The 23,337-nt window shown below is 47.2% G+C and overlaps 1 protein-coding gene across 1 annotated transcript; it reads left to right on the top strand.

Moving 5' to 3' along the window:
* Window positions 1-798: 798 nt before the first annotated feature.
* nup210 (nucleoporin 210) lies at window positions 799-22,677 on the top strand. Its single transcript, XM_077018803.1, has 40 exons — window positions 799-1,377; window positions 1,923-2,059; window positions 2,291-2,422; window positions 3,492-3,588; window positions 3,832-3,982; window positions 5,827-5,959; window positions 6,088-6,246; window positions 6,388-6,456; window positions 6,568-6,674; window positions 6,953-7,093; window positions 7,225-7,362; window positions 7,785-7,940; window positions 8,075-8,273; window positions 9,842-9,987; window positions 10,237-10,455; window positions 10,552-10,725; window positions 10,982-11,174; window positions 11,480-11,586; window positions 12,138-12,242; window positions 12,375-12,476; window positions 12,612-12,740; window positions 13,424-13,551; window positions 13,654-13,789; window positions 14,036-14,098; window positions 14,266-14,445; window positions 14,574-14,654; window positions 15,028-15,159; window positions 15,297-15,455; window positions 15,718-15,809; window positions 16,214-16,388; window positions 16,573-16,748; window positions 17,162-17,382; window positions 17,517-17,653; window positions 18,291-18,405; window positions 18,668-18,814; window positions 19,298-19,548; window positions 19,971-20,175; window positions 20,506-20,619; window positions 20,770-20,850; window positions 21,332-22,677. Exons 1-40 carry the CDS (start codon window positions 1,175-1,177, stop codon window positions 21,427-21,429), a joined length of 5,688 nt encoding a protein of 1,895 aa, XP_076874918.1. The 5' UTR covers window positions 799-1,174; the 3' UTR covers window positions 21,430-22,677.
* Window positions 22,678-23,337: the final 660 nt, after the last annotated feature.

Below are 23,337 nucleotides of genomic sequence, written 5' to 3'. Positions count from 1 at the left end.
GTTGTAAATTAAATCCATTATTCCTAATTAGTTTCCCTTGCTTCTCTATAAACGTCAATATTCTCTTTCTTTTTAAGAAAAAACATTCTTCGCACTTGGACCATGCTGCTCAATAGCGTATATGACACGAGGATGTCAAGGATAAATAGAGATAAATACAAAATACAAAACAAGATTTCTCAAGAGTTTATTTGCCTAGATAGCCAACCAAACATTTGTATCGTTTAGTAGCCCGATATTCGACTATTGAGAAAGAAAATCTTATGCACACTGTAGTATGCCCTAGATTGCTCATATTATCTCAGCCCTCTGGTGAATTCACAACTGGTGGTGTTTACGGTTACAAATGACCGAGTCAGTCTGGCAGAAAGATAGCTTCCTGGCGAGCCTTGGAATAAATGTTTTTGGCTGAACCCATCATCCAGACTTGAGTAGATTTCATTTGCTGAAGATTTTTTTTTATCCGACAACTATTTTATATCTTTAATAAGTCATACGAATTACGCGCGTACATTTTATGAATAGATATAAAACAAATATTACCAGCCTGTGTTCACTGTAATATCATCATAACGACTGACTGAATGAATGGTTTTGTCTTTGTCCTGATTCTTTCCGCACTTGAGTGTCAATTGAAATGCACTAAGTGGTATGCAAAGTGTTGTGAAAACGATTCGTTGTCATCTATAAGGCGAGCCGTGACATAGAAGCGCTAGAGACGCTGTTTCTTTAAACAAGCGCGTCATCGTCTTCCTGACCTCGTTTGAATGACGGCATACGTTTCCCAGCATGCACCGCGGTGCCGTAGTTGTGAGCTACGCGATGGCGGGTATTTCCACGCGACCTCTGGCTCTTAAAAATAGTTAGAAAATTCGGTTAACATAAACTAAAATATAAAATAGTTGGATATGCGTTTCTCGCATTAGTTTAATTTGCAGTACAAATGTATGAACAATTGTGTGTCTTAAGAATCGAGATTGCAATTAAGCGTTATGCGATAGCCACCGTGTAGTATAATATTGAAACTTGTATCAATGATCTGTTTTCCTTAAGGACACCGGCGATTAGATCTGATATATTGATTAATCGAGTATCACCCTGGACATGCTGGTCTGTTTGATAGGCTGGAAGCGTGTACACTCGCGACTCTGAAACAACTTAATTGTGTCTGTGAATGGTCCAAATCCCCAAACTCTGTAGCAGGAACGCAATGGCAAACGTTTGGTCGCGTTGCCAAGCACTCGGGTTCCTCCTGGTACTGTTTTACTGCCATTGGACTCGTGCTGCTAAATTGAATATTCCCAAAGTTCTGCTGCCTCTTGCAAGAGGCACGAAAATCAACTTTACGTTGGAGGCAACGGAGGGGTGCTATAGATGGTAAGTGTGAGGAATGGCAATAAATACATCCCGGTTAAATAAATGGTCGCTAAATATTAGGCGTATTAAGGATGCTGCTGTTTATGGTACCCAGACCGAGTTCATGCAGCTGTTTTGTATGCAAATGTTGATTTTGATCAGTATACCGCGTCCCAGCAGGTTGCCGCTAAAGTGACGCACGTGTCCCTCGTTCTAGAACGATGTGACGTCTGGCTTCCTGTTCCAATTTGAAATGTTGATTTGTGTTCATTTTAATGAGTCGGTGCCCCTTGGACAATATAAACAATACACGAGTTGCCTACCAGAAAAGGGTTCAATCTAAGCACTCGTGTCATGGATGTTTGCATGTAATCTCCTTACTGAAACTGCTTAATGAAATAAATACAGGATCTCATGTGAGCAATCCTTTCACCGTACTCTACACCACCCAGCAGGAAGTACGGTATGGTGGATGTGAAACGTAGCCAAAACCAGAGCTTTCCTCTGTACAGTTTAGCCCTGCTCACAACTAAAGTCACAGCAGAACTACTGATGATGTTCCACAGGTCTTCGAACAGGCCGGAGGTGGCCAGCATCGAGGCCGTGGATGTTTCCGAGCGGGACTGTTCCCAGAGGGCAGTGCTGCAGGCCCGATCCACCCAGCCTGCCAGGCTCACCAGTATTATCCTAGCAGAGGATGTAGGTGAGGAAGCTGACCCTCCTCCTGCTCACGGTCATGTTTGTGTCCATGACTTCTCCATCACGTGCAGAACAACGGAGAGACTGGCCACGTGTCCCCACTAACACTTCCACACTCTTTTAAATGTCCTTTAAACATCTAAATGTTTTTGCTAACCATGTATTTCTTAATCACTTTTACTGTAAACGTGTTTTCCTTCAACGGTGTGAGCACATTTTCTTTTGACTGTGTCAGTGACGGGTCAGGTTCTACGCTGTGATGCCATTGTTGACATCATCAATGAGATCCAGATCGTGTCCACCACCCGGGAGCTCCATCTGGAGGATTCCCCTCTCAGGCTGAAGATCCACGCTCTGGACTCTGAGGGTGGGTACAGCAACGCAGTGAGACCAGCCTTAAGTTCAGAAAGCACAAACAAAATGACTCTAACAATATCTAAGAACGGAACTATTTCGGAAAAGTTTATATTTCCAATCAGTATGTTAAAAATGGACATACTATTTGGGCAAAATATTCTTGCAAATGTCATCATTATTAATAAAATAACTGATGATAATGGACAGCAGATATTAATCAGGTCCTGAAGCAAGACTTGTGTCTCAGTGTCTTCAGGGCAGCATGTTTTGCTATGTGTGTTCAGCTTTATGTGCACACAAGAACCGTGGCCTTAAGGCTAATGAGTTTCTCCATGTTGTGAAGAGACTTAACTAGTTAATCCTGCTTGTCAAGTGGAAGATCCCTGTACCTGGGTACCATGATTAGATAAGAGGTCTCGTAAAAGCAAGAGCAGGCAGTGTTGTTGATGCCAAGCACCACTGCGGCGTAGTAGCGTAGTGTTGAGTGTTTCTAGTGGCGCCTCCTTGTGGACACTTCACTTTTCTCCATCTGTGAGTAAGTACACGCGTGACTTCCGTGAGGTGCTTCACATCTAAGGGTGTGTAAGAAGAAATGTAATGGAATGTCATAATTTGCCAAGTAGAATAAATAACGTTTTTGCCTGTGCTGTAGCAGTGCTGTAGCTTTTCCCTTATGTGCATCTTTTATCCATTAATCTTCTGAAGTCGAGCAGAAACCTGAATAAAATGCTAGAAAAATGTAATTGATCTCTGCTGGCCACCGTAGCTCTTTGGGAGACACTTTTTCTTGCGTTCTCCTGACTATCGTGTAGAGGTGGTGTTTGAGGATTCATGACACGTCCACCTTTAGGTTTCAGCAACAGCGTCTTCTGGACCCAAAGGGCTACACTTCTCCACATTGCCTGCTATTGCAAATTAATGACTAATTGGGGATTCAGTTAATCTCTGTGTTCAGGTTTGCACGCAGGGTACCGAGCAAATCCAGTGTGAATAGGCTCACTGTTATGGAAGGCATAAGTTTAGTGTCATTTTAAAAACATTTCTTGTTCATTTGTAATTTTATTGTTGCGTTTTTGCAGGAAACACGTTCAGTACGCTAGCTGGTCTCGCGTTTGATTGGAGTCTCGTCAAAGGGACGGAGATGGCTACATTCCCCGACTCCTACAACTCATTACGGTAATAACAGAGATGGTCTTCAAGAGTGTTTACGCTTCACATTGTACATGGACACCATAGTACATATCTATTTAGTTTGACCTTTATGTTTTGAGTTTTGTTGAGTTTGAGTACTGAAACAGTGTAAAAGTCACAGTGTGGCTTTACATCTCTGCTCTGCACAGAAGGTTTACAGTCTGAGAGGTGAAAGTTCATGCTAGCTCCTTCATGATTCTTCTCTCCTGGTGCTGTTGCTTCTTTTAGGGTACTCAAGTTCTCAGAGTCGACCTACACCCCCCCAAGTTATATCTCGGAGATGGAGAGAGTAGGAAAACAAGGAGACGTGATCTTGGTTTCGGGGATCAAAACTGGGCACGCCAAGCTGAAGGCCACACTCCAGGAGGCTCTCTATACAGTACTTCAGTTTCTCCCCTCTCTCTTTTGTGTGTGTGTGTTGTAGGGAGAGCGACTAAATCAAGCTTATTTTTCATATATATCATCTTGATTCTTATCCTAGTGGAGAGTTTCTATAAATAGCCTGTCCTGCGTAATACCATCCCATAATTTCTGTGGTGATGCTGGCAATAGCAGAGCCAGACAAGCTCTGTGGTGCTTGTACCAGTGTACTGCCAAATCAGCTTTACGTGACTTAAGAGGAGATGACGATACACACACTGCACAAGGGATGACGATACACACACTGCACAAGGGATGACGATACACACACTGCACAAGAGATGACGATACACACACACTGCACAGGGGATGACGATACACACACACTGCACAAGGGATGACGATACACACACACTGCACAGGGGATGACGATGCACACACTGCACAGGGGATGACGATGCACACACACTGCACAGGGGATGACGATGCACACACACTGCACAGGGGATGACGATGCACACACACTGCACAGGGGATGACGATGCACACACACTGCACAGGGGATGACGATGCACACACACTGCACAGGGGATGACGATGCACACACACTGCACAAGGGATGACGATGCACACACACTGCACAAGGGATGACGATGCACACACACTGCACAAGGGATGACGATGCACACACACTGCACAAGGGATGACGATGCACACACACTGCACAAGGGATGACACACACACACACTGCACAGGGGTTGACACACACACACACACACTGCACAGGGGTTGACACACACACACTGCACAGGGGTTGACACACACACACACTGCACAGGGGTTGACACACACACACACTGCACAGGGGTTGACACACACACACACTGCACAGGGGTTGACACACACACACACTGCACAGGGGTTGACACACACACACACTGCACAGGGGTTGACACACACACACACTGCACAGGGGTTGACACACACACACACTGCACAGGGGTTGACACACACACACACTGCACAGGGGTTGACACACACACACACACTGCACAGGGGTTGACACACACACACACACTGCACAGGGGTTGACACACACACACACACTGCACAGGGGTTGACACACACACACACACACTGCACAGGGGTTGACACACACACACACACACTGCACAGGGGTTGACACACACACACACACACTGCACAGGGGTTGACACACACACACACACACTGCACAGGGGTTGACACACACACACACACACTGCACAGGGGTTGACACACACACACACACACTGCACAGGGGTTGACACACACACACACACACTGCACAGGGGTTGACACACACACACACACACTGCACAGGGGTTGACACACACACACACACACACTGCACAGGGGTTGACACACACACACACACACACTGCACAGGGGTTGACACACACACACACACACACTGCACAGGGGTTGACACACACACACACTGCACAGGGGTTGACACACACACACACTGCACAGGGGATGACGATGCACACACTGCACAGGGGATGACGATGCACGCACTGCACAGGGGATAGTAATATGTAAGATGATATGTTCTTTATTGAGTGATACATTTTACAATTCTTAAAAAAACTGGATCTAGTGAGGCATATTTATAGTAGACCAACATTTAAAACCGTGTGTTAATCTACCACATTAATATGTGCGCCTGCTTTACTCATTCTTCCCATCCAAAATGGATCTTGATTAAAAATCAGCACTCGAATAAATAAATAAATAAATAAATGCATAAACTCAGAACAATCGACCGCTATATTGGATGTGTTCAGTCACCAGTTGCATGTTTTCAACTCCGTTCACAAGAACGTTGGTGCAGCAGAGGTGAAGCTGCTGATCCTGGAGAACCTTCTCCTGAGTCCTGCCTACGATGTCTACCTGCTCGCCGGCACCTCCATCAAGTACAAGGTCCAGAAGATCCGTCAGGGCAAGATCACAGGTGCGCACGTGGTTCAGCTAACATGGGTGCGAGATCCGTCCTCCATCTCCGGGTGCAGTAACGCCTTCTCTCTCTCTCTCTCTTTCTCTCTCTCTCTCTCTCTCTCTCTCTCTCTCTCTCTCTCTCAGAGCTGGCCATGCCCTGTGACCAGTACGAGTTCAACCTGAAGAACGACGTGGTAGCCGCGGGTGGAGACCCGCGCTCGGCCGTAGCGGAGCTCGACCAGACTACGTCCACCGTGTTGGCGCTGCAGCACGGCCACACCAACGTCGTGCTCGAGCACAAGAGTATCCTGCACTCCAGATATTGATTTGGGTTTTCATTTAGCAACGCCTTATCAGAATCGCAGAAGGCAATGTATGTGAAGTGAAGAAAGGCTGTACGAGTTACTGAACCATTTCTGACTTCCCTTAACTGCGCGTGCTCAGGTCTCGGGCTAAAGGGGGCGTGTCGCCTTCCAAACGGCACCCTGTATGTAGTGGAGCCCGGATACTTGGGTTGGTGTCATTGTTCAATCAGAATGTTAGAGTAATTACTTATTAGAGTCTTGCCTTAAATCTTGTAATCTTGTACATTTTAGTAAGGTGTGTTTTTTGTGGGTTTATCAGTGTTTAAGATTCAGCCTGGAGACCGCTGGGTCCTGGAAACCAAGAGGATCTATGAGCTCTTCATTGAAGTGTTTGACAAGTCCAGTAACAAGATTCATCTGTCTGATGTAAGTGGCTTGCAGAAAGTTGTCTTACACGCCAGTCCTGCTGCTTGGTACCCACTTTACATCATCCTGATCTTTAAGCTTGTCTTTATGGTAACGGTGTGGCATCTTCAAACAGAATAACACAAGGTCCTTGTAAAGCTGGGATTAACTGTAGCAATAAAGAGAATATTTAGAATATCTGCATAAATTCTTAAAATTCAGCAAGTTGAAGTTCAAAAGATTATTGTAAATTCATGAAGTGTCTCTTAAAGTTAAAACGTTTTGTGCCTCTCTGACAGAACATTCGCATAGAAACGACATTCCCCAAAGAATTCTTCCAAGTTTTGCACTCTTCCCTGAATGGATCTTACCACCGTGTGAAGGCCCTGAAAAATGGGCAAACCGTCATTGATGGCACCCTAAAGTCCGTTGTGGATCGAGTAGGTCCTGTTGCGTTTTTTTCAGGAGTTTGTCAGCGTGCCCAGAATCGAGTAAATATGGGCATATGGCGTGTGTCGCGGTCCCTTGAGGGGTTTATCTCATGCTGCACTCAAACGACATCTTTCATCAGGGAGGAACCGTCCACACGCTTCCAACTCCAGTGCAGAACGAGCAGGATGTGGAGATCTACGAACCCATAGTCCTCACGCCTTCGATACTTACGTTTCCATGGCAACCCAAAGAAGGCGCTTACCAGTATACCATCAAGGTAAAGTCTGCCGAGCGCTCGAGGTGCTGAAACGTCGAGTCGAAGCTTTGTTCAGTTTAGTGGTGAAATTACGTGGAATTACTGTAGATTAGATGGCAAAATACGGCGTATATAAAATATGCGTGCACATTATCAGTGCCACGAGAGCGTAAGCAGCTGATGGTTGAGTGGTGCAGGTGTAGATATGCTGGTCTGTCCAACAGGCCCTTAGGACCAAGTCCACTTATAGTTCGTCTTGGGTTTAAGATGTAGCAACCCAAACATTTAGGTCTCATCTTCTGCAAATGTGAATATGCATAGATGTTGATATTTGGTGTTTCTCCACTGAAGAAGGTTTGGACTTTGGGAAGTTGACTTTACCCTTGTAGCCTTGTTCCTTGACTTCACGAGTTCAATTATTCCATCCTCATCTGCATTGCCAGGCGTCCGGAGGCAGCGGGAACTTCAGCTGGTCGTCTTCCAACTCTGCCGTTGCCACGGTCACAGTGAAGGGAGTCATGACCACCGTGCGGGACGTTGGCGTTAGCACCGTCTACGCCCACGACCTCCGCCACCCTCTCCATTATGGGGAGATGAAGGTGCAAACCAAACACCACGTTTAGGGTCAATTACACAATTGCTAGGCTGGTGTTTACCAAATGTGAGTGTTTGGATGTGAAATTGAATGACGGTGAGTGAAACCCAATCAGCGTCTCCTCCTTCACCGCTGCAGGTGTACGTAATCGAGCCCGTGGGGATGGAGTTCAGCCCTTGTGCCGTGGAGGTGCGGGTGGGCCTTCATCTCGACCTGCCGCTGCGTTTCTTCGGCCGGCTGAACTGGGAGGCCGGGGAAAGGGTGACTCTGAGCGACTGCTCCCACTTTGACCTGCAGGTGGAGACGGAGAGTCAGGGCATCTTCAAGCTGCTTGACGGTGAGCAAGTTCCAATCGGTCTAGCACTATATAGCACGCAAATATTTAACCAGCAGGAGTTTTTAAAGAAGGTGTTGGAATTGAAGGACATATTGGTCTTAAATCCTGTGTCTCAGACTGTGGTAATGTGCAGGGGTAATTAGAGCTCAGCATTGCTTACCATTGCTTAATGGTTTGATTGGACTTGTTCATAGACCTGAGGGAACCTTTGACTTTCTGTGAGCTGCTGAGCTTCACATATTCATAGGGTCATTCCATATCAAATCAGCCAAAATTTAGATTGACCTTCTCAGACCTTCTTCTTCAAACTTTCCCCATTTGTAGGCAGATATGTTTCATGGAAAAATCCAAAGTATTTCTGTTCCGTGTTCAATATTTCAAGAGTTACAGCCGTTTTTGTTAAAAAAAAACCCCACCCGCCCAGACGCATCTTTTGTGAAAGTGGCTAAATAGCAATATTTCAATGTGAATATCTCTATATCGAATAATATCTAATATACTATCTAATAAACTATTACAGCTAGAAGGCTGAACATCTTTTTGTATGTTTAGAAACTTGTGTACTTGTAATGTCAAATCATGTTTTGTCAAATCAACCAAGAAGTTGTGTAAATTTGTGTAAATTAATTTTTTTGTGTAAATACTGCATTTTAGCACAACAAATTTTGTTTTGCTTCTCTTTTTTGAATGTTATTTTTCCATGATATTGGTGATTTTCAGTGGTGAATAAAACCACTATATCAAAAAAGGCCATTCCAATTTTTCTACCATATAATCAGCACATATCAAAGTGTATATAACGGAACAAAATTGAAAAAATGAATATAGGTATTTTAGGAATCAGTGTCCAAACAAGGACACTTGCGTGTGAAATTGGATATTTGACAGCAAATTGTGCAAAAACTGGACCAAATACAGGCAACTTAATTATTACTTTAACATTGCCACTAGAAGTACTTTGAAACACAAAACAGATCAGCCGCCTTCTACTCCATCCATGAGATAATGACAGGTGAAAATGACTCTTGGTTGATTTTTTTTTTTCAACTTTGGGATTTTTTCCTATTGACACAACACAACTTACAGCACCAGAAAGTACATAAATTACAAGTATACAAGTTTCTAAAATTTTTCAGCCTTCTAGCTGTAATAGTTTTAGAGATATTCACATTGAAATATTGCTATTTAGCCATATGCATCTGGGGTGAGGGGGGGGGGGGGGGGTTACAAAAACGGCTGTAATTCTTTGTATTTTTCCATGAAACATATCTGCCTACAAATGGGGAAAGTTTGAAGGGATTCTGAGATGGTCAATCTAAATTTCGGTTGGTTCGACATGGAATGACCCCATAAGGTTCAGCTTGAGGAAAGAGTTCTCTGCTGTTGCTGAGGGATTTGAAACTTCCATTAAGGGTGAAATTGATCTGCCTTGCTCTCAAATGATCTCTGGACCTCAATGATATGTCTGAAATTATTCATTCCTGTAGCATTTTGCTTCACAGCTGCATATATTTAGGTCCGTTGGGACATTTGAGCTTCATTGTGAAGTGACTGTGTGTGCGCTTCAGGTAAATTACCCCCAGGCCAGGACCACTGCAGTGGTGTAAGAGTCCAGGCCTTAGCCCCAGGTTACACCAACCTGCTGGTCAGCTACACCCATGGCAACGTTAACCTGAGCACCAAGATCACCATCGCCGCCTACCCTCCTCTGATGGCGAGTCTTTTTGTACATTGTCAAAATATTTTATTGCAGTTTTAATAAAGTCTGTTTTTTTTTATTGACTGATATAAAGCAAGTATGTTTTTCTCCACCGTTATATGGCTTGTATTGATTTAGTTTATTAAGTGATTGTGCTGCTGTATGAATTTCAGGTTAAGGGTATCTGAGGTTGGGGTTGAGGGCATCTGAGGTTGGGGTTGTTTGTTTTCCTAAAGCCAGCTTTCTCTCCACCCCATGTGACAGGCTGTGGACCCCGTGTCTGTTGCTGTGGTTACCCTTGGCTCCTCTAAAGACATGCTCTTTGAGGGTGGGCCCAAGCCATGGGTTCTGGAACCCTCCAAGTTCTTCAGAAACCTGTCGGCGGAGGACCCGACGAGCGTGGTGCTGTCCCACACGGGCCCGCCCTCACGCAGCTACTCCACACACCTGGTGCGAGCTACCTGTCGCGCCCTCGCTGAGCAGGTGAGAGTAAGAAGACACGTCTACACTTCGTCCACCAAATAGGTTTTGTAGAGTCACACTCTGGTTCTGACTGCTTGGCCAATGTGGGTCTTGCAGGTCTTGGAGGTGACTGTGGGAAACCAGCCCACGCTGACCAACCCGTTCCCAGCCGTGGAGCCGGCGGTGGTGAAGTTCATCTGTGCTCCCCCGTCCCGCCTCACCCTCGTCCCCGTCTACACCAACCCCCAGCTGGACCTGACCTGCCCCCTGCTCCAGCAGAACAAACAAGTGGTGAGCAGGCGAAGACCCTGCCTCCTGACCCTGCCTCCTGACCCTGCCTCCTGACCCTGCCTCCTGACCCTGCCTCCTGACCCTGCCTCCTGACCCTGCCTCCTGACCCTGCCTCCTGACCCTGCCTCCTGACCCCGCCTCCTGTTAGCACTGGAGTGTCATGTGACCTCTCTCTCTCTCTCTCTCTCTCTCTCTCTCTCTCTCTCTCTCTCTCTCTCTGTCTCTGTCTCTGTCTCTGTCTCTGTCTCTGTGCCAGGTACCCGTGTCTAACTATCGGAACCCCCAGCTGGACCTGACTGCCTTTGACCAACAAGGCAGGAAGTTCGACAACTTCAGCTCTCTGAGCGTGGTGTGGGAGTCGTCCAGGGTGGCCCTGGCCAGCATCGAGCCCAACAGGCCCATGGAGCTCCACCTAGTGGATGACAGTAACAAACAGAAGAAACTTCACGGTAAGCAGGTGTCCATCCACACCACTCCTAACCCACAGGCTCCGGACCTTCTGTCCTACTTCATGAACCAACCAGTACTTAACTGACTGAGGGCAGTTGATTCAGGGTGGACCAGAAGTTTGGACTGGGTGCCGTTTGGTCTAACCCACAGACTCTGGTTACACGTGGACACACGTGAGCTTCTGGGTGTCTTTCAGGCAGATGGTTTATAGCTATGTATTGGCACCAGTTCTCTGATGTCTTTGATGTTTTTATTTTCTGTTCACGCTGGTCCATCCTGCTGAAGTTCTTCTCCTTCCCTCCAGGTCGTCAGAAGGTTCTTGTCCATCACGAGTCGGGAGTGGCGGCCATCACTGTGACGGCGGTCGGCTACAAGGCGTCTCACCTGGAGGCCGCGGCCGTTTCCCGTGGGGTAGGTGGACGTGTGGCAGCCGTTTCCTGGACCAGCTCGTGCGTCTGCTTTCAGTTCTTTTGAAGCTGGGAAGGAAATGACAGAGAGGCCGTCTGTGACCGCAGAAGCGTGTTTGTGTATTGTCATCATGCTGGTTGCTAGTGCCAACGGATGATAGACACTAAAAACAGAAGTAACAAAGGCGTAGGAAGGCAGATCGAAGCTGCCCTGTCAGGGGTGGTGCAGATACAGTGGGGTGGTGTAGATACAATTAATGTAGTGGACCAGGAATCAGAAGGTTGCTGGTTCAAGCATCACCACTGCCAGATGAACCCTGTTGAGCCCCTGAGCAACACCCTTAACCCTCAGTCACTGGTATCAATTATAAGCTTTGGATAAAAGCATCAGCTAAATGTTGCACTTAAACCTAAGTGGAACTCAGGACTGAGGATGTACCACACGGTGCTGTGTCCCACTGTACTGGTAATGCGTCCCACTGTACTGGTAATGCGTCCCACTGTACTGGTAATGCGTCCCACTGTACTGGTAATGCGTCCCCCTGTCTCTGCTAGTTTGAGCCTCTGTCCCCCGTCTCCGCTACTCTGGATCTCCTGCTGGTGGAGGATGTTCGAGTCAGCCCGGAGTCCCTCACCATCTACAACCACCCCGAGGTTCAGGTACGTTCTCCTCACCATGTACAACTCCAGGGGGCAGGTACACTCTCTTCCTCTCCCACAGGCCACCTCTGACCTCTGACCATGGTGATGTTTTAAAGTGTTGTACACTTGTTCGTTCATGCTTTCTTGCAGGCTGACCTGACTTTGCGGGAGGGCTCAGGATATTTCTTTGTCAATACCAGTGTTGGGGGAGTAGCTGACGTGGTGTTCCAGGAGGCCCATGGAACTACTAAGGTGGGTTGGGCTGGATCTGGGGGGGTGGACACACACCAGTGTTTTTGTCCCGTTCCCCCCCATCCATGCTTTTCTTTTTGCTGAAAACTGAACCGAAACCTGACCGAATTTTAAACGCTTTCTGTTGTGTATCAGGTTGTGCCAGTGCGGCCCGGAGTATTGCAGGTCATAGTTCATGACCTCTGCTTGACCTTCCCTGCCCCTGCCACAGCTACGGTGCACATCTCGGACATCCTGGAGGTTTATGTGCGCGTGGTTGATAAGGTCAGTGGATGGGAGTGTGTGTCTCCATCGTGAGTCACTTCTCTGTTCTACACAGGAACTCCATGTACATTCCAGCATCATCTGACCATCTCTTAATCTTCAAAGGGCCAGCAGTGTTAACTGTTTTGTACCAACGTCTGTGCCGGTTAAGACCAGGTCTGAACGTCGGGTCTCCTGTTTGTTACTGAATCTTTCATACGTCCAGATGTTCAGGGCTGACGTTCCCAAAAGCTTCGTATCACAAAGATCATGTTTAAATGGTGCAGTGTGTCGCACTGAATACTCTCATTTAAAACGATCTTCACACTGCTGCTTTTGGGAAACCAGTCCCAGACCATCAAATGAAGAGTTCTTCAGTCAAAAGCATTCTGTCTGTGAAGAGGCTGGAGAGGGAAGCCAGCGTAACTTGGCTTCCAGACAGAATGCTGGAATTGGCAGACGCGTCGCTCCATGTGAACGCACACGCTCCGTCGGGGAGCTGATCACAAGGATTTGCAATTGGCGAGCGCACTCGGCATGTGCCAGAACGGCGTGCTTACTACGGGGGGGAGGAGCACTGCTCATTTGCACATGGACTTCTCCTGTGATGCTGCATTTCTCAAAGGCCTGTCGTGCAGTATTGAGAGGGCCTGATTAAGGCTCGTGTCTGACGCCGAGCGCTGGGGTGTGTTGCTGCGTTTCAGGTGGAGATCGGGAAGGCCGTCAAAGCTTACGTCCGAGTTTTAGACGACAACAAACAGCCGTTCCTCGCCAAGTACTTCTCACACATGGACCTGCAACTGAAGGCTGCCTCATCAATCGTTTCTCTGCAGTGAGTAAAAATAACTTGTGCCATTCCCAGAACACTGCCATGGGTATTCTATGGGAGACAGAAATCTTGACTGAAGTCATCAGCATCTGTTCCTGTGTTTAGAGCCCTGTCTGAGTACCCAGAGAAGGACACTGCCACCTTCCTGGTCAAAGGCCTGGTGATAGGCCAGACGAGCATGTCTGCGGTGGTCACGGACAAGAACGGCAGGAAGATAACTTCTGCACCACAACAGATCGAAGTAAAGTCCCCCGAGATCCTCCCTCACCACCGGATGCACACTCGTATCATCTATGAGCTATGCATTTGCATTACATCCCTATTAACATGTTTCCCATGCAGATTTTATTTTACAGTACACACACACACACACGCACACACTATGGAACACACAGCATCCTCAAACGCATGCTGTATTGTATGTAGTACGTTTGTAATGGTAGGAATGTAAATGACTGAATGGTTTGTTCTTCTCCCTTCTGTCTAGGTTTTCCCGCCCTTCAGGCTGCTCCCAGGAAGGATCACTCTGATCATAGGCGCCGTCATGCAGGTGAAGAAGCTGCTCTTCCTCACACACTCTTTATTAATACACAAGATTTAGTGTTTAATTGAGGCCACAGCGACGGTGGTCGCTTTGTTGCCGATTTTGTTGGCTTCATTTGAGCTCCGTGGTTCGTGTTGTGACTGTTGCCCTCGTGTGTTCTCCTGAATGTGTAGATCACGTCTGAAGGTGGCCCACAACCACACTCCAACATCCTCTTCTCTCTCAGCAAAGACAACGTTGCGTCGGTCAACGGCGTGGGGCTCGTTCGGGGCATCTCCGTTGGCAACATGACCGTCACCGGAGTAGTGCAAGCAGTCGACACGGAAACGGGCAAACTGGTGGTGGTCTCTCAGGTAATGATGCAGGTTCCCCATTGGTCCAGGGCCAGATCTGGACCTGCTCGCAACTCGAGCTTTTGTGTTCAAATCCTGCTTCTTTTGATATTTACTGTTCTGGTTCGTAATGGTTGAACTGTTGGCAGGATCGAGTTGAAGTGGAGGTGATCCAGCTGATAGCCATCCGAATCAGAGCTCCAATCACACGACTGAAGACTGCTACCATGGTAATCATCGTGTTGCTTATGAATGCTGTTACAGCCGGGAATCTGGGCTTAAAGCAGTAATAGACGTGGCTCTAGATGAGTGCGTAAAGGGTTTATTTTCAAGTAGTAACGGGGCAGGAGGTTGACAGCCCTCGGGGTTACACACAGTAAACTAAACAACAAACACATTAACCTGCCCTGACTCAAAGTACAAAGCACAAACGATCAAAAACGTAAAGAAAAGAAATGGTGACCAATCAGAGAAATGGGCATTAACCCCGTTGTGTGTGTGTGTGTGTGTGTGTGTGTGTGTGTGTGTGTGTGTGTGTGTGTGTGTGTGTCTGTCTCTGTCTGTCTCTCTGTGTGTGTGTCCATGTCCGTCCCTGTTTTGCAGATGCCTGTGCATGTAATGGGTCTTACCAGCAGCCAGACGCCGTTCTCCTTCGGCAACGCCCTGCCCGGGCTCACCTTCCACTGGACCGTCACCAAGAGGGACATTCTGGACGTGCACACGCGCCACTCAGAGGTGAGGGTCCCTCGGGGGGGAGAGCGTTTATTTGCTCACGGTCTCCTCAACGTGCTTCGAACAAGGCATGCAGTTCAACCTTCAAAGGTCACTGAAGGTCACCTGTCCCTCTCTGCCTTCACCGTCGCCCCCTGCAGGCCAACATCCGGCTGTCTGCCGAGCACAACTTTGCTATGAACGTGGTGGGGCGGAGCAAGGGCCGCACGGGCCTGAGGGTGGTGGTGAAGGCCGTGGCCCCCGAGGCCGGCCACCTGGAGGGCAACGCCCTGGAGCTGTCCGATGAGATCCAAATCCAGGTACTCCCCACCACACCCAACAGGGGGCGCTCCATGTTTAAACTGCATGAAATGGAAGGAAAGTTTACCGAAGTGTTAGATAAGCGTTAAAAAGTTCTGTATACATAAAACAAAAAAAAAAACAATGCATAAAATAGCCAAGCTTTACGTGACCTCGAAATAAGGTTGTCTCTTGGCAAATTGTATTGGTCTGACTTGTAAGAAGTGCTGCACTGCCTTGACCTCCAGTAATTGTTTGGCACTGGTTTCTGTTTGTTTTAAGGTTTATGAGAAATTGCAACTCCTGAACCCTGAAGTGCAGGCAGAAGAGATTCTCATGTCCCCAAACTCTTTCCTAAAACTTCAAACCAATCGGTAAATTCAGCAGCAGCCGAGGCCGAAGGCTGTGAGCTCTTCTGTTCTGGGACGGGGAGATAAACTTATTATGAATTTTATGGCTTTCACTACTGTATAGTTCATACAGCCACCAATCCATATAAAACCTGACACGAACTACAAAGTGTTCATTTAGACGGCTGTACTTTACTGATCCTCAAGGGCAACACTGGTGGTTTTAAACTAGCACAAAGAGCACACACAATAAACCCACTCCAGAATTACACACGGGCAGAGTGACTTAAAGTGGCTGAAATGACAGACAGCGCCATGAATTAAGTGACCGAGAACAACCAAATCCACAGAGTGTTTCATAATCACCTTAGGAGTGGTGCATGATGGGAGAACTTCCTGCATTTTATACTCCTCTGCTCGATGTTCAGGGATGGGCTCGGTGCTTTGCTGTATCGAGTGCTAAACTGCCCGGACAAAGCGGTGCTCATCCAGGTAGACGATAAAGGACACGTGTCTTCCGGCTCTCTGACGGGCACCGCCTCCTTACAGATCACCTCCCAGGAGTCGTTTGGGGTCAACCAAACCATCATCCTTGCAGTGAAGGCAAGCCCTCCTCTTCCTCCTTATGCTCCAGGACCGCATCACCTGCAGCGTTTGTCAGTTTAAAAACCACAAATGATAATCAACAAACAAAATGCAATTTAATAGATCTGGAAGCATCGTTGCATCGTCTTTTTAGGTTGTTTAGGTGTGTTCCGTCAGCCTCGGTAATGTGCCATCTATGCAGGTGGTGACGGTGTCCTACCTGAGACTGAGCACGGGTCCAGTGCTGTCCACAGCAAGCAGGGAGACCCTGGCAGCTGTCCCGCTGGGAGCCGTCCTCACCTTCACCGCCCACGTCCACGACAGCAGCGGCGAGGCGCTACACAGCCACAACTCTCAGCTCGCCTTCTCCACAAACAGGTCCTCCTCCACCCGCCCGCCCTGCCCCAGGGGTGCTCGTCTTTGGGCTGTAGTCGTCCGTGCACTGTGATCCAGTCAGTGTTGCTAATGGCATGGAAATTTAGCGTGATGGAATAGTCAGATGTCTGTTTTGCTTTGTGGAGTTTTCATATTGTCATAAGAGTAGTGAACATGGACCCTTGTCTATGCTGGTGTAATGTGGTGAGAAGGCCATAACGCACAGCCCTGAAAGTCATTTTGACCTGAATAAATTAGGCGGGAAAGTGAAGAATGAGAACTTTGACATTACCACGCCCCCACCTCCAACGCTGTAAAGCCTCCTGGTGGCCGACTGGAGAAGTGCATGTTGTTAAAATGACGGATGCTGTGAACACCCCCCCACATCCATCCTCCATCTTTTTTGGTGCCTTCAGAGATGACCTGGTCCAGGTGGGGAAAGGCCCCAGTAACTCCACCCTGACGGTGCGCACGGTTAACGTGGGTTTGACCCTGCTGTCCGTGCGGGACGTGGAGCAGGCGGGCCTGGCTGATTACCTCGCCCTGCCTGTGCAACATGCCATCCACCCGGCGGAGGCCCACAGCCTGGTGGTCGGAGATGTCATCTGCTTCTCCGCCCAGCTGGCCAACCAGGATGGTGAGGGGCCTGCTGGCCGTGGCCACACTGCAGAAACACGAACGGTGCTGTCGGAATAAACAGCAGTCGATTCGTATAACCACGAGTTGCTTTACAAGACACCTCGGACACTTGCGTTTCTGCGTCTTCTGCAGGTGTTTCCGGTTCCTGGAGCTCTTCGTCCAGCGCAGTGCTTGAGCTCCACCCCAAAACAGGCGTGGCTGTGGCCAGAGAGAAGGGCGTGGCCACTGTGTATTACGAGATCCCTGGGCAGCTGCGCACCTACAGAGAGGTAAGACCTTACCCGTCCGTCTACGATCGGACCCCACGAGCCCCGGCGCTCCTGACCAGTGCTGTGGAGTAGATGGGAAACACACACACGTGTTCAGATGTGGGTTGTGAGAGCCCTGAACCCTACACACGTACAAACACACACACGTGTTCAGATGTGGGTTGTGAGAGCCCTGAACCCTACACACGTACAAACACACGTGTTCAGATGTGGGTTGTGAGAGCCCTGAACCCTACACACATACAAACACACACACGTGTTCAGATGTGGGTTGTGAGAGCCCTGAACCCTACACACGTACAAACACACACACGTGTTCAGATGTATGTTGTGAGAGCCCTGAACCCTACACACGTACAAACACACACACGTGTTCAGATGTAGGTTGTGAGAGCTCTGAACCCTACACACGTACAGGCTGCCTGATTAATGTGGCACCTGCATTAGTGGTGCACTGACACGGGCTTAACACGTGGGCCATTTCATACTGTTGCTAAAATACAATTACATTTCATGTTTGTAATGGAATATTATATTTATTCCACAATCATCAATCCTGTATTGTTGTTACTATAACTATAAGGGAGGAAAACGTTTTGACAAGAGTTTCTGAATTTAAATAACGTCTCTCTTGCAGGTTGTTGTCAACGGTGTCTCCAGGACAACCGTGACGGTTCCGTCCGGTGCGGTGAGAAGTGAGAGGGAGACGAAGGTTTTGCTGAGCACCAGAGACAAGGCACCGAACCTCATTGGTACGACACTCGTGAACATGCGGCCTGCTCCGGTCAACAGAGGAGTTGCCATGAATCTTCATACATGTAGAACTACTTTGAAATGATTGCACACGTACACCGTGCAGAACTGGATTGCCACATTCAGATTTCTATAACAGACGGAAGGACATTTTTTACGCATGTTCATATTTTAAATGTTTTATTTACTGATGCTCTACTATGTGTACCTGTTGTCACACAATTGAGTAAACACACCTCTCTGCCGTGTGTGTGTGTGTAGGAACCTGCTCGTCTGTACAGATGGAGAGTATCAACTCTCTCCACCCTGAAGCCTCCATCAGCTGTCATCTGCAGTTCACAAACGATGCAGTCGACTTCTCTGCTCACGACATCTACCAGATACAAACTGCTTTTGATGCTGCCACAGGTGAGCTAATGAACACAGATCTGTAAGTGCACTGATGTGTTTGATATGCTGTAGGTAACTGGGTGATATTATCAAGCGCTCACAAGTTTAAGAATGCTCCAGAACAGAAACCATGGAGACTTCATATCCCGTGCTGTGGGCTGACGATGTCTTTGATTGAGTCCTGATAGTAGGAGGGATAATTGTTGTCAGCGAGAACTTTTGTTCTCCCCAACAAATCATGGGATTAAACCGATGAACGGAGACCCTGTGAAGTCCTCTTACTGAGCCACGTTTAAAATGCAGAACTCAGGCTGATTAAAATCATGATTAGGTGCTTAATTTTCAGTTGGCAGTGCCATCAGTTGATTGATTTGAATAATGAAATAATTGCCTTTTTTTTCCCCGTAAACACGTTATTAATTCTGATTTTGCGATTGCTCCATGTCAATGACTCACTCGTGTCCGTTGTCTGCGTGTTGGTCTTGGTTTAACGTCCTGCAGGTTTCTACAGTTGTGTGTTGACCCTCCAGCCCATGACGGAGCAGCAGGTCAAGGTTCTGAGCGTGTCTGCCACCAGCGTGGTGGTGCGTGCCACCGTGGGTGCCGGCCCTTCCTCCGGCGAACAGGTCGGAGCCCAGCTGCCCGTCAACCCGGGTTTCTACGCCGACCAGACGGTCATCATCCTTAGCAGCCAGCACACTGCCGCTGACCTCACCGTGTATGGCTCCCCCGTGTCCCTGCAGCAGCTGGAGGTAACGCCCACACACCATGGCTTGGGCCGGTGTTAGAAATACACCACCTCTGAACAAACCCAGTGTTAGAAATACACCACCTCTGAACCGGCCAGTAGGAACCATATTGCATCAACAATATTGTCAATTCTGTATAGGAGAATAAAGGGGGGGGGGGGGGGTCTTCTACTGACCAGTCATTAACTGTAACTCTGAACAGTTCCAAATGGCCTGTACTGAACTGTCTGGAGAGTAATATACTGTATATATTAGTATAGAGAGTAATAAATTACTGAATATACCCTTCAGTATATTAGTTTTATATTTGTGTTTATCCTGAGCCTGATGTTCTTCAGGGCTTACACAGGTCACACAGCCTTTGCGGTCCCTCATCAGTGAAGGCTTCATTGCTGCTCCTTTTATCTCTTCTCCCATATATTTAGGTGAAATCGAGCTCGCCCGCCATCGTGGTGCAGGAGAAGGAGGCTTCCTACACTTATCCAAGCTTCGTTAAGTACTCCGTCCACCTGGCTGACCCGCGAGGAGTCACCTCAGCCAGCTTGTCCATATCGAGCTCCTCCAGTGGCCAGGTGCTCGACGTTCCCGTCACGGTGATGCATGGGCCAGAAATGGGTACCTCAGCCAAAGGTTCGTGTCCTTTCAGTGTGCATGATGTTCAAAGCAATATAACGGCAATAAAGTGTTTCTGTTGTTTCAGAATGTTGGTGAATGAATTAACCATATAAGTTATGGACTGTTTCACAGTGAGCTGGGAAAATATCTTAAATACTCCAGAAGTCTTTGGGGCAGCAATGGAGATTATTTACAATCATGTGTGATTAGTGATTTTCAAGCATTACTTGTACCTTTTAAATTGTCTGAGGCCTTAGAATGCTAGAAAATGCACAGCACTCGTTTAGAGAGACGGGCGCGGTATTGATTGGGAGCGGCTGATGGAGAATGTGCTGTGCCTTGCAGCGCCTGTCGTCGGAGGGGAAGGTGCCGGTATTTTCCAGCAGTTTGTGGACTCTTACCAAGTCATGTTCTTCACCCTCTTCGCTCTTCTGGCTGGAACAGCTGTTATTGTTATTGGTAAGTGTCGCTGTCTGTGAGTGATGCGGCTCTGTAAATGCTCTTGGAGTAGATTTCAGTGGCCAGTCTGGACCCACCATCTTGTGTGGGTGGTCTGGACCCACTGCTGGCCAGAGATTCTGGCGCTGATGGTCTTGTCTACCTTTGCAGTCTGCCATGCACTCTTCTCTCCCAGAGACCAGCCTGTTCACCCTGCCTTCATCCAGAGGACATCATCACCACCACCACCAGGTACTGCAGCCGTTACGTGACACAGTCCTCGAGGCCCCCATGACGCTTCCGTATTTTTTGCTCTTTACCCGAACGTATTGGGAACTTGGCTAGAGCAAAACCATGGAACTGGTAGGTGTGCCCAGAGAACTGGGTAGAGAAGAACTGCTCTACATTATTACAGAGGCATTGACCTTACAGCCCTCAAAGTCCTAGTGCTACAGATGATCCGTCCTGACTCCTCATCAAAGAATGAGGGATGGTCACCGAGACACTGAGACACACTGATACAATTAACTACCAGCCACCGAACTACCAATGAACTACCAGTGACTACAGAATTTTGCAGTGAAGGTCAAGGATGAACCGACTACTTTTGATGTGCTACAGGCTTTGGTTTTTCACACAGATATGATTGCAGGTTTTGTGAGCAGCTTGACCTTATTTGTCGTGAGTGCCGATAATCTCCTTTTGATAATCTCCTGCCTGTTTTCTGGTCTAGTCACACCGGCTGGGAGTCCCTTCAACCACACGATGGCATCAAACATGACGGGCAGCCCGAAACTACGCCTCTTCTCACCTGACTACTGCTCTCGTTGATGACGCACGCCAACTGGTGGCCATTGGCCCTTCAGAAGTGCCTTGAGTAGTCAAAAATAATTGCTTGCGTGTGTACAGTGCTTTTTGAATGAGTTGGTGTTTTGATTTGTTGTTGCACTGAAAACCCGAGCTCAGAGCTCTTGCAAAAAGTGTGTGTGTGTGTGTGTGTGTGTGTGTGTGTGTGTGTGTGTGTGTGTGTGTGTGTGTGTGTGTGTGCGCGTGTGTTTACACACTTATGTTGGTCTTGCTTTTCTGATATTTAGTTTGATTTCCTGTTTTAGTTTGAAGAGATCTTTTGTGAAGTTGTGATTATTTATCATAGTTCAGCTCTTTTCGCTCTATTTTATACAACACTGCTGTTGTGTTTATTTTAGTCTGTTCATTTGGATTAGATGTGAAACCCAGTACAGATCTTCCTCATGTGTGGCATTCTTGCTGGCATAAAACCACTTTGGTGCATGGCGTAATATATCGTGCTGAAGAGTGTCACTGATTACGTCTTAGCTACAGTGTTTGGAAACCGGCGTTTTGTTAATTCAGAAGTTTTTTTAGTCTGTGAAATACATTCTACTGTTTCTCTTGGTCATGAATGCCTTAATACAACTGTGTTGAGCCAGTATTGAGCAGCCTCTCACCATAACTGATGTGAAATAAACCAGTCCGATGAAGACTTGATGCGGGACACCTGCATTGTTTCACTGCGGTGTCTTCTCGGAGCACTGAGACTGACTTGTTCTTCTGTGATAATCACTTCCCACTGAGCCCAATATTACGTAGCAGTTCTAACGGAGATCCTGCTAACTATGTATTGACGTTAAGCATGTACTGAAACTGAACTCTGTGAATGATTTAACACAGTGCTTGAATTGTGAATAACTTTCATTTGGATTATGATCATTTCATGTTTTAGTGTGAACAGACTGGGTGCCAAAAGGTGTGGGGTTTTTATTCCCCGCCATTTGTTTTTTCTCCTGTGCGTGGCCCAAAAGACTGCGCCGTGACGCTGAAGAAATGTGCTTATTCAGAGCCGTTCTTCCCAAGAACTCTCCACTTGCGTACCAGTCATGGATCCTCATTTACATTACGGGTTTTCTGTTTGAGAATGTTTATCTATTTCCATTGTAACGGTTTGACATTACTGTATCTCAAGATTACAAGATGGTGGCCCCAAAAATGCATTGCATTTGCTTCTCTTTTTTGATATTTGCTTGCTCAGCCTTTATTAAATAAATGTAATTTTTTAAGATATTACTGAGTCTATGCTTTGTGTTTCTGGATTATTTAATAGGTTGTTTTGATTATACAGTACAGGGTAGTGGTTATGCAGGAATTACCAGGAAACCATGGTGGATGGTTTGGTAGGGTGTCCACTCTGGAGAACAACAGTGTCCTTCCTCAAAATGGTGAAAACGTACATTTGAAAGAATAACTGGTAAGACTGGACAGTTAAGTCCCTGGGAATGTGTCTCTGAAGCAGATCTCAGTTGAGTAGTGAACTACTGTAGTAAAAGATGTAGAGATGGTCAAACCTGCAGAGAAGAACCATTTCCATAGAAATACAATGTTTCTCAGAGGTCCTTAATCAGCTATGCAAACAAAGTGGTTTGAATGTGCTTATATGTTATGCATTGTGTGTGTGTGTGTGTGTGTGTGTGTGTGTATGTATGTATGTTATGAAGTCATTGTTTATTTTAATGAATGTCCTTTCTGGTATCATTATATAAAGAAAACTGTCATGACCTCATTTCCCAGCCAGCCTGGTTGTGGGGTTAAAGGTCACTCAAGTTCATTCAGCCAGAGTGAATAAGTGAAGAGTGACACTGCTGTGCTCCTTCAGTTTCAGACTTACAGGCTGAATTTTCAAACTGGAGGTTGACTGTACCTCCATGCCGACGGGCATTCCAGAAA

This window comes from Brachyhypopomus gauderio, chromosome 10 (genome assembly GCF_052324685.1).
Source record: "Brachyhypopomus gauderio isolate BG-103 chromosome 10, BGAUD_0.2, whole genome shotgun sequence".
Taxonomy (NCBI): domain Eukaryota; kingdom Metazoa; phylum Chordata; class Actinopteri; order Gymnotiformes; family Hypopomidae; genus Brachyhypopomus; species Brachyhypopomus gauderio.
This window is presented reverse-complemented; position numbering and strand designations above follow the sequence as displayed.

What these genes read in the sequence shown, in the direction of transcription:
- nup210 (XM_077018803.1), top strand. Translation starts at nt 1,175, where the DNA reads ATGGTCCAAATCCCCAAACTCTGTAGCAGGAACGCAATGGCAAACGTT. An exon ending in CCGCGGCCGTTTCCCGTGGG is followed by an intron (nt 11,587 to 12,137) that starts GTAGGTGGACGT and finishes TGTCTCTGCTAG; the next exon opens with TTTGAGCCTCTGTCCCCCGT. An exon ending in AACTGGTGGTGGTCTCTCAG is followed by an intron (nt 14,446 to 14,573) that starts GTAATGATGCAG and finishes AACTGTTGGCAG; the next exon opens with GATCGAGTTGAAGTGGAGGT.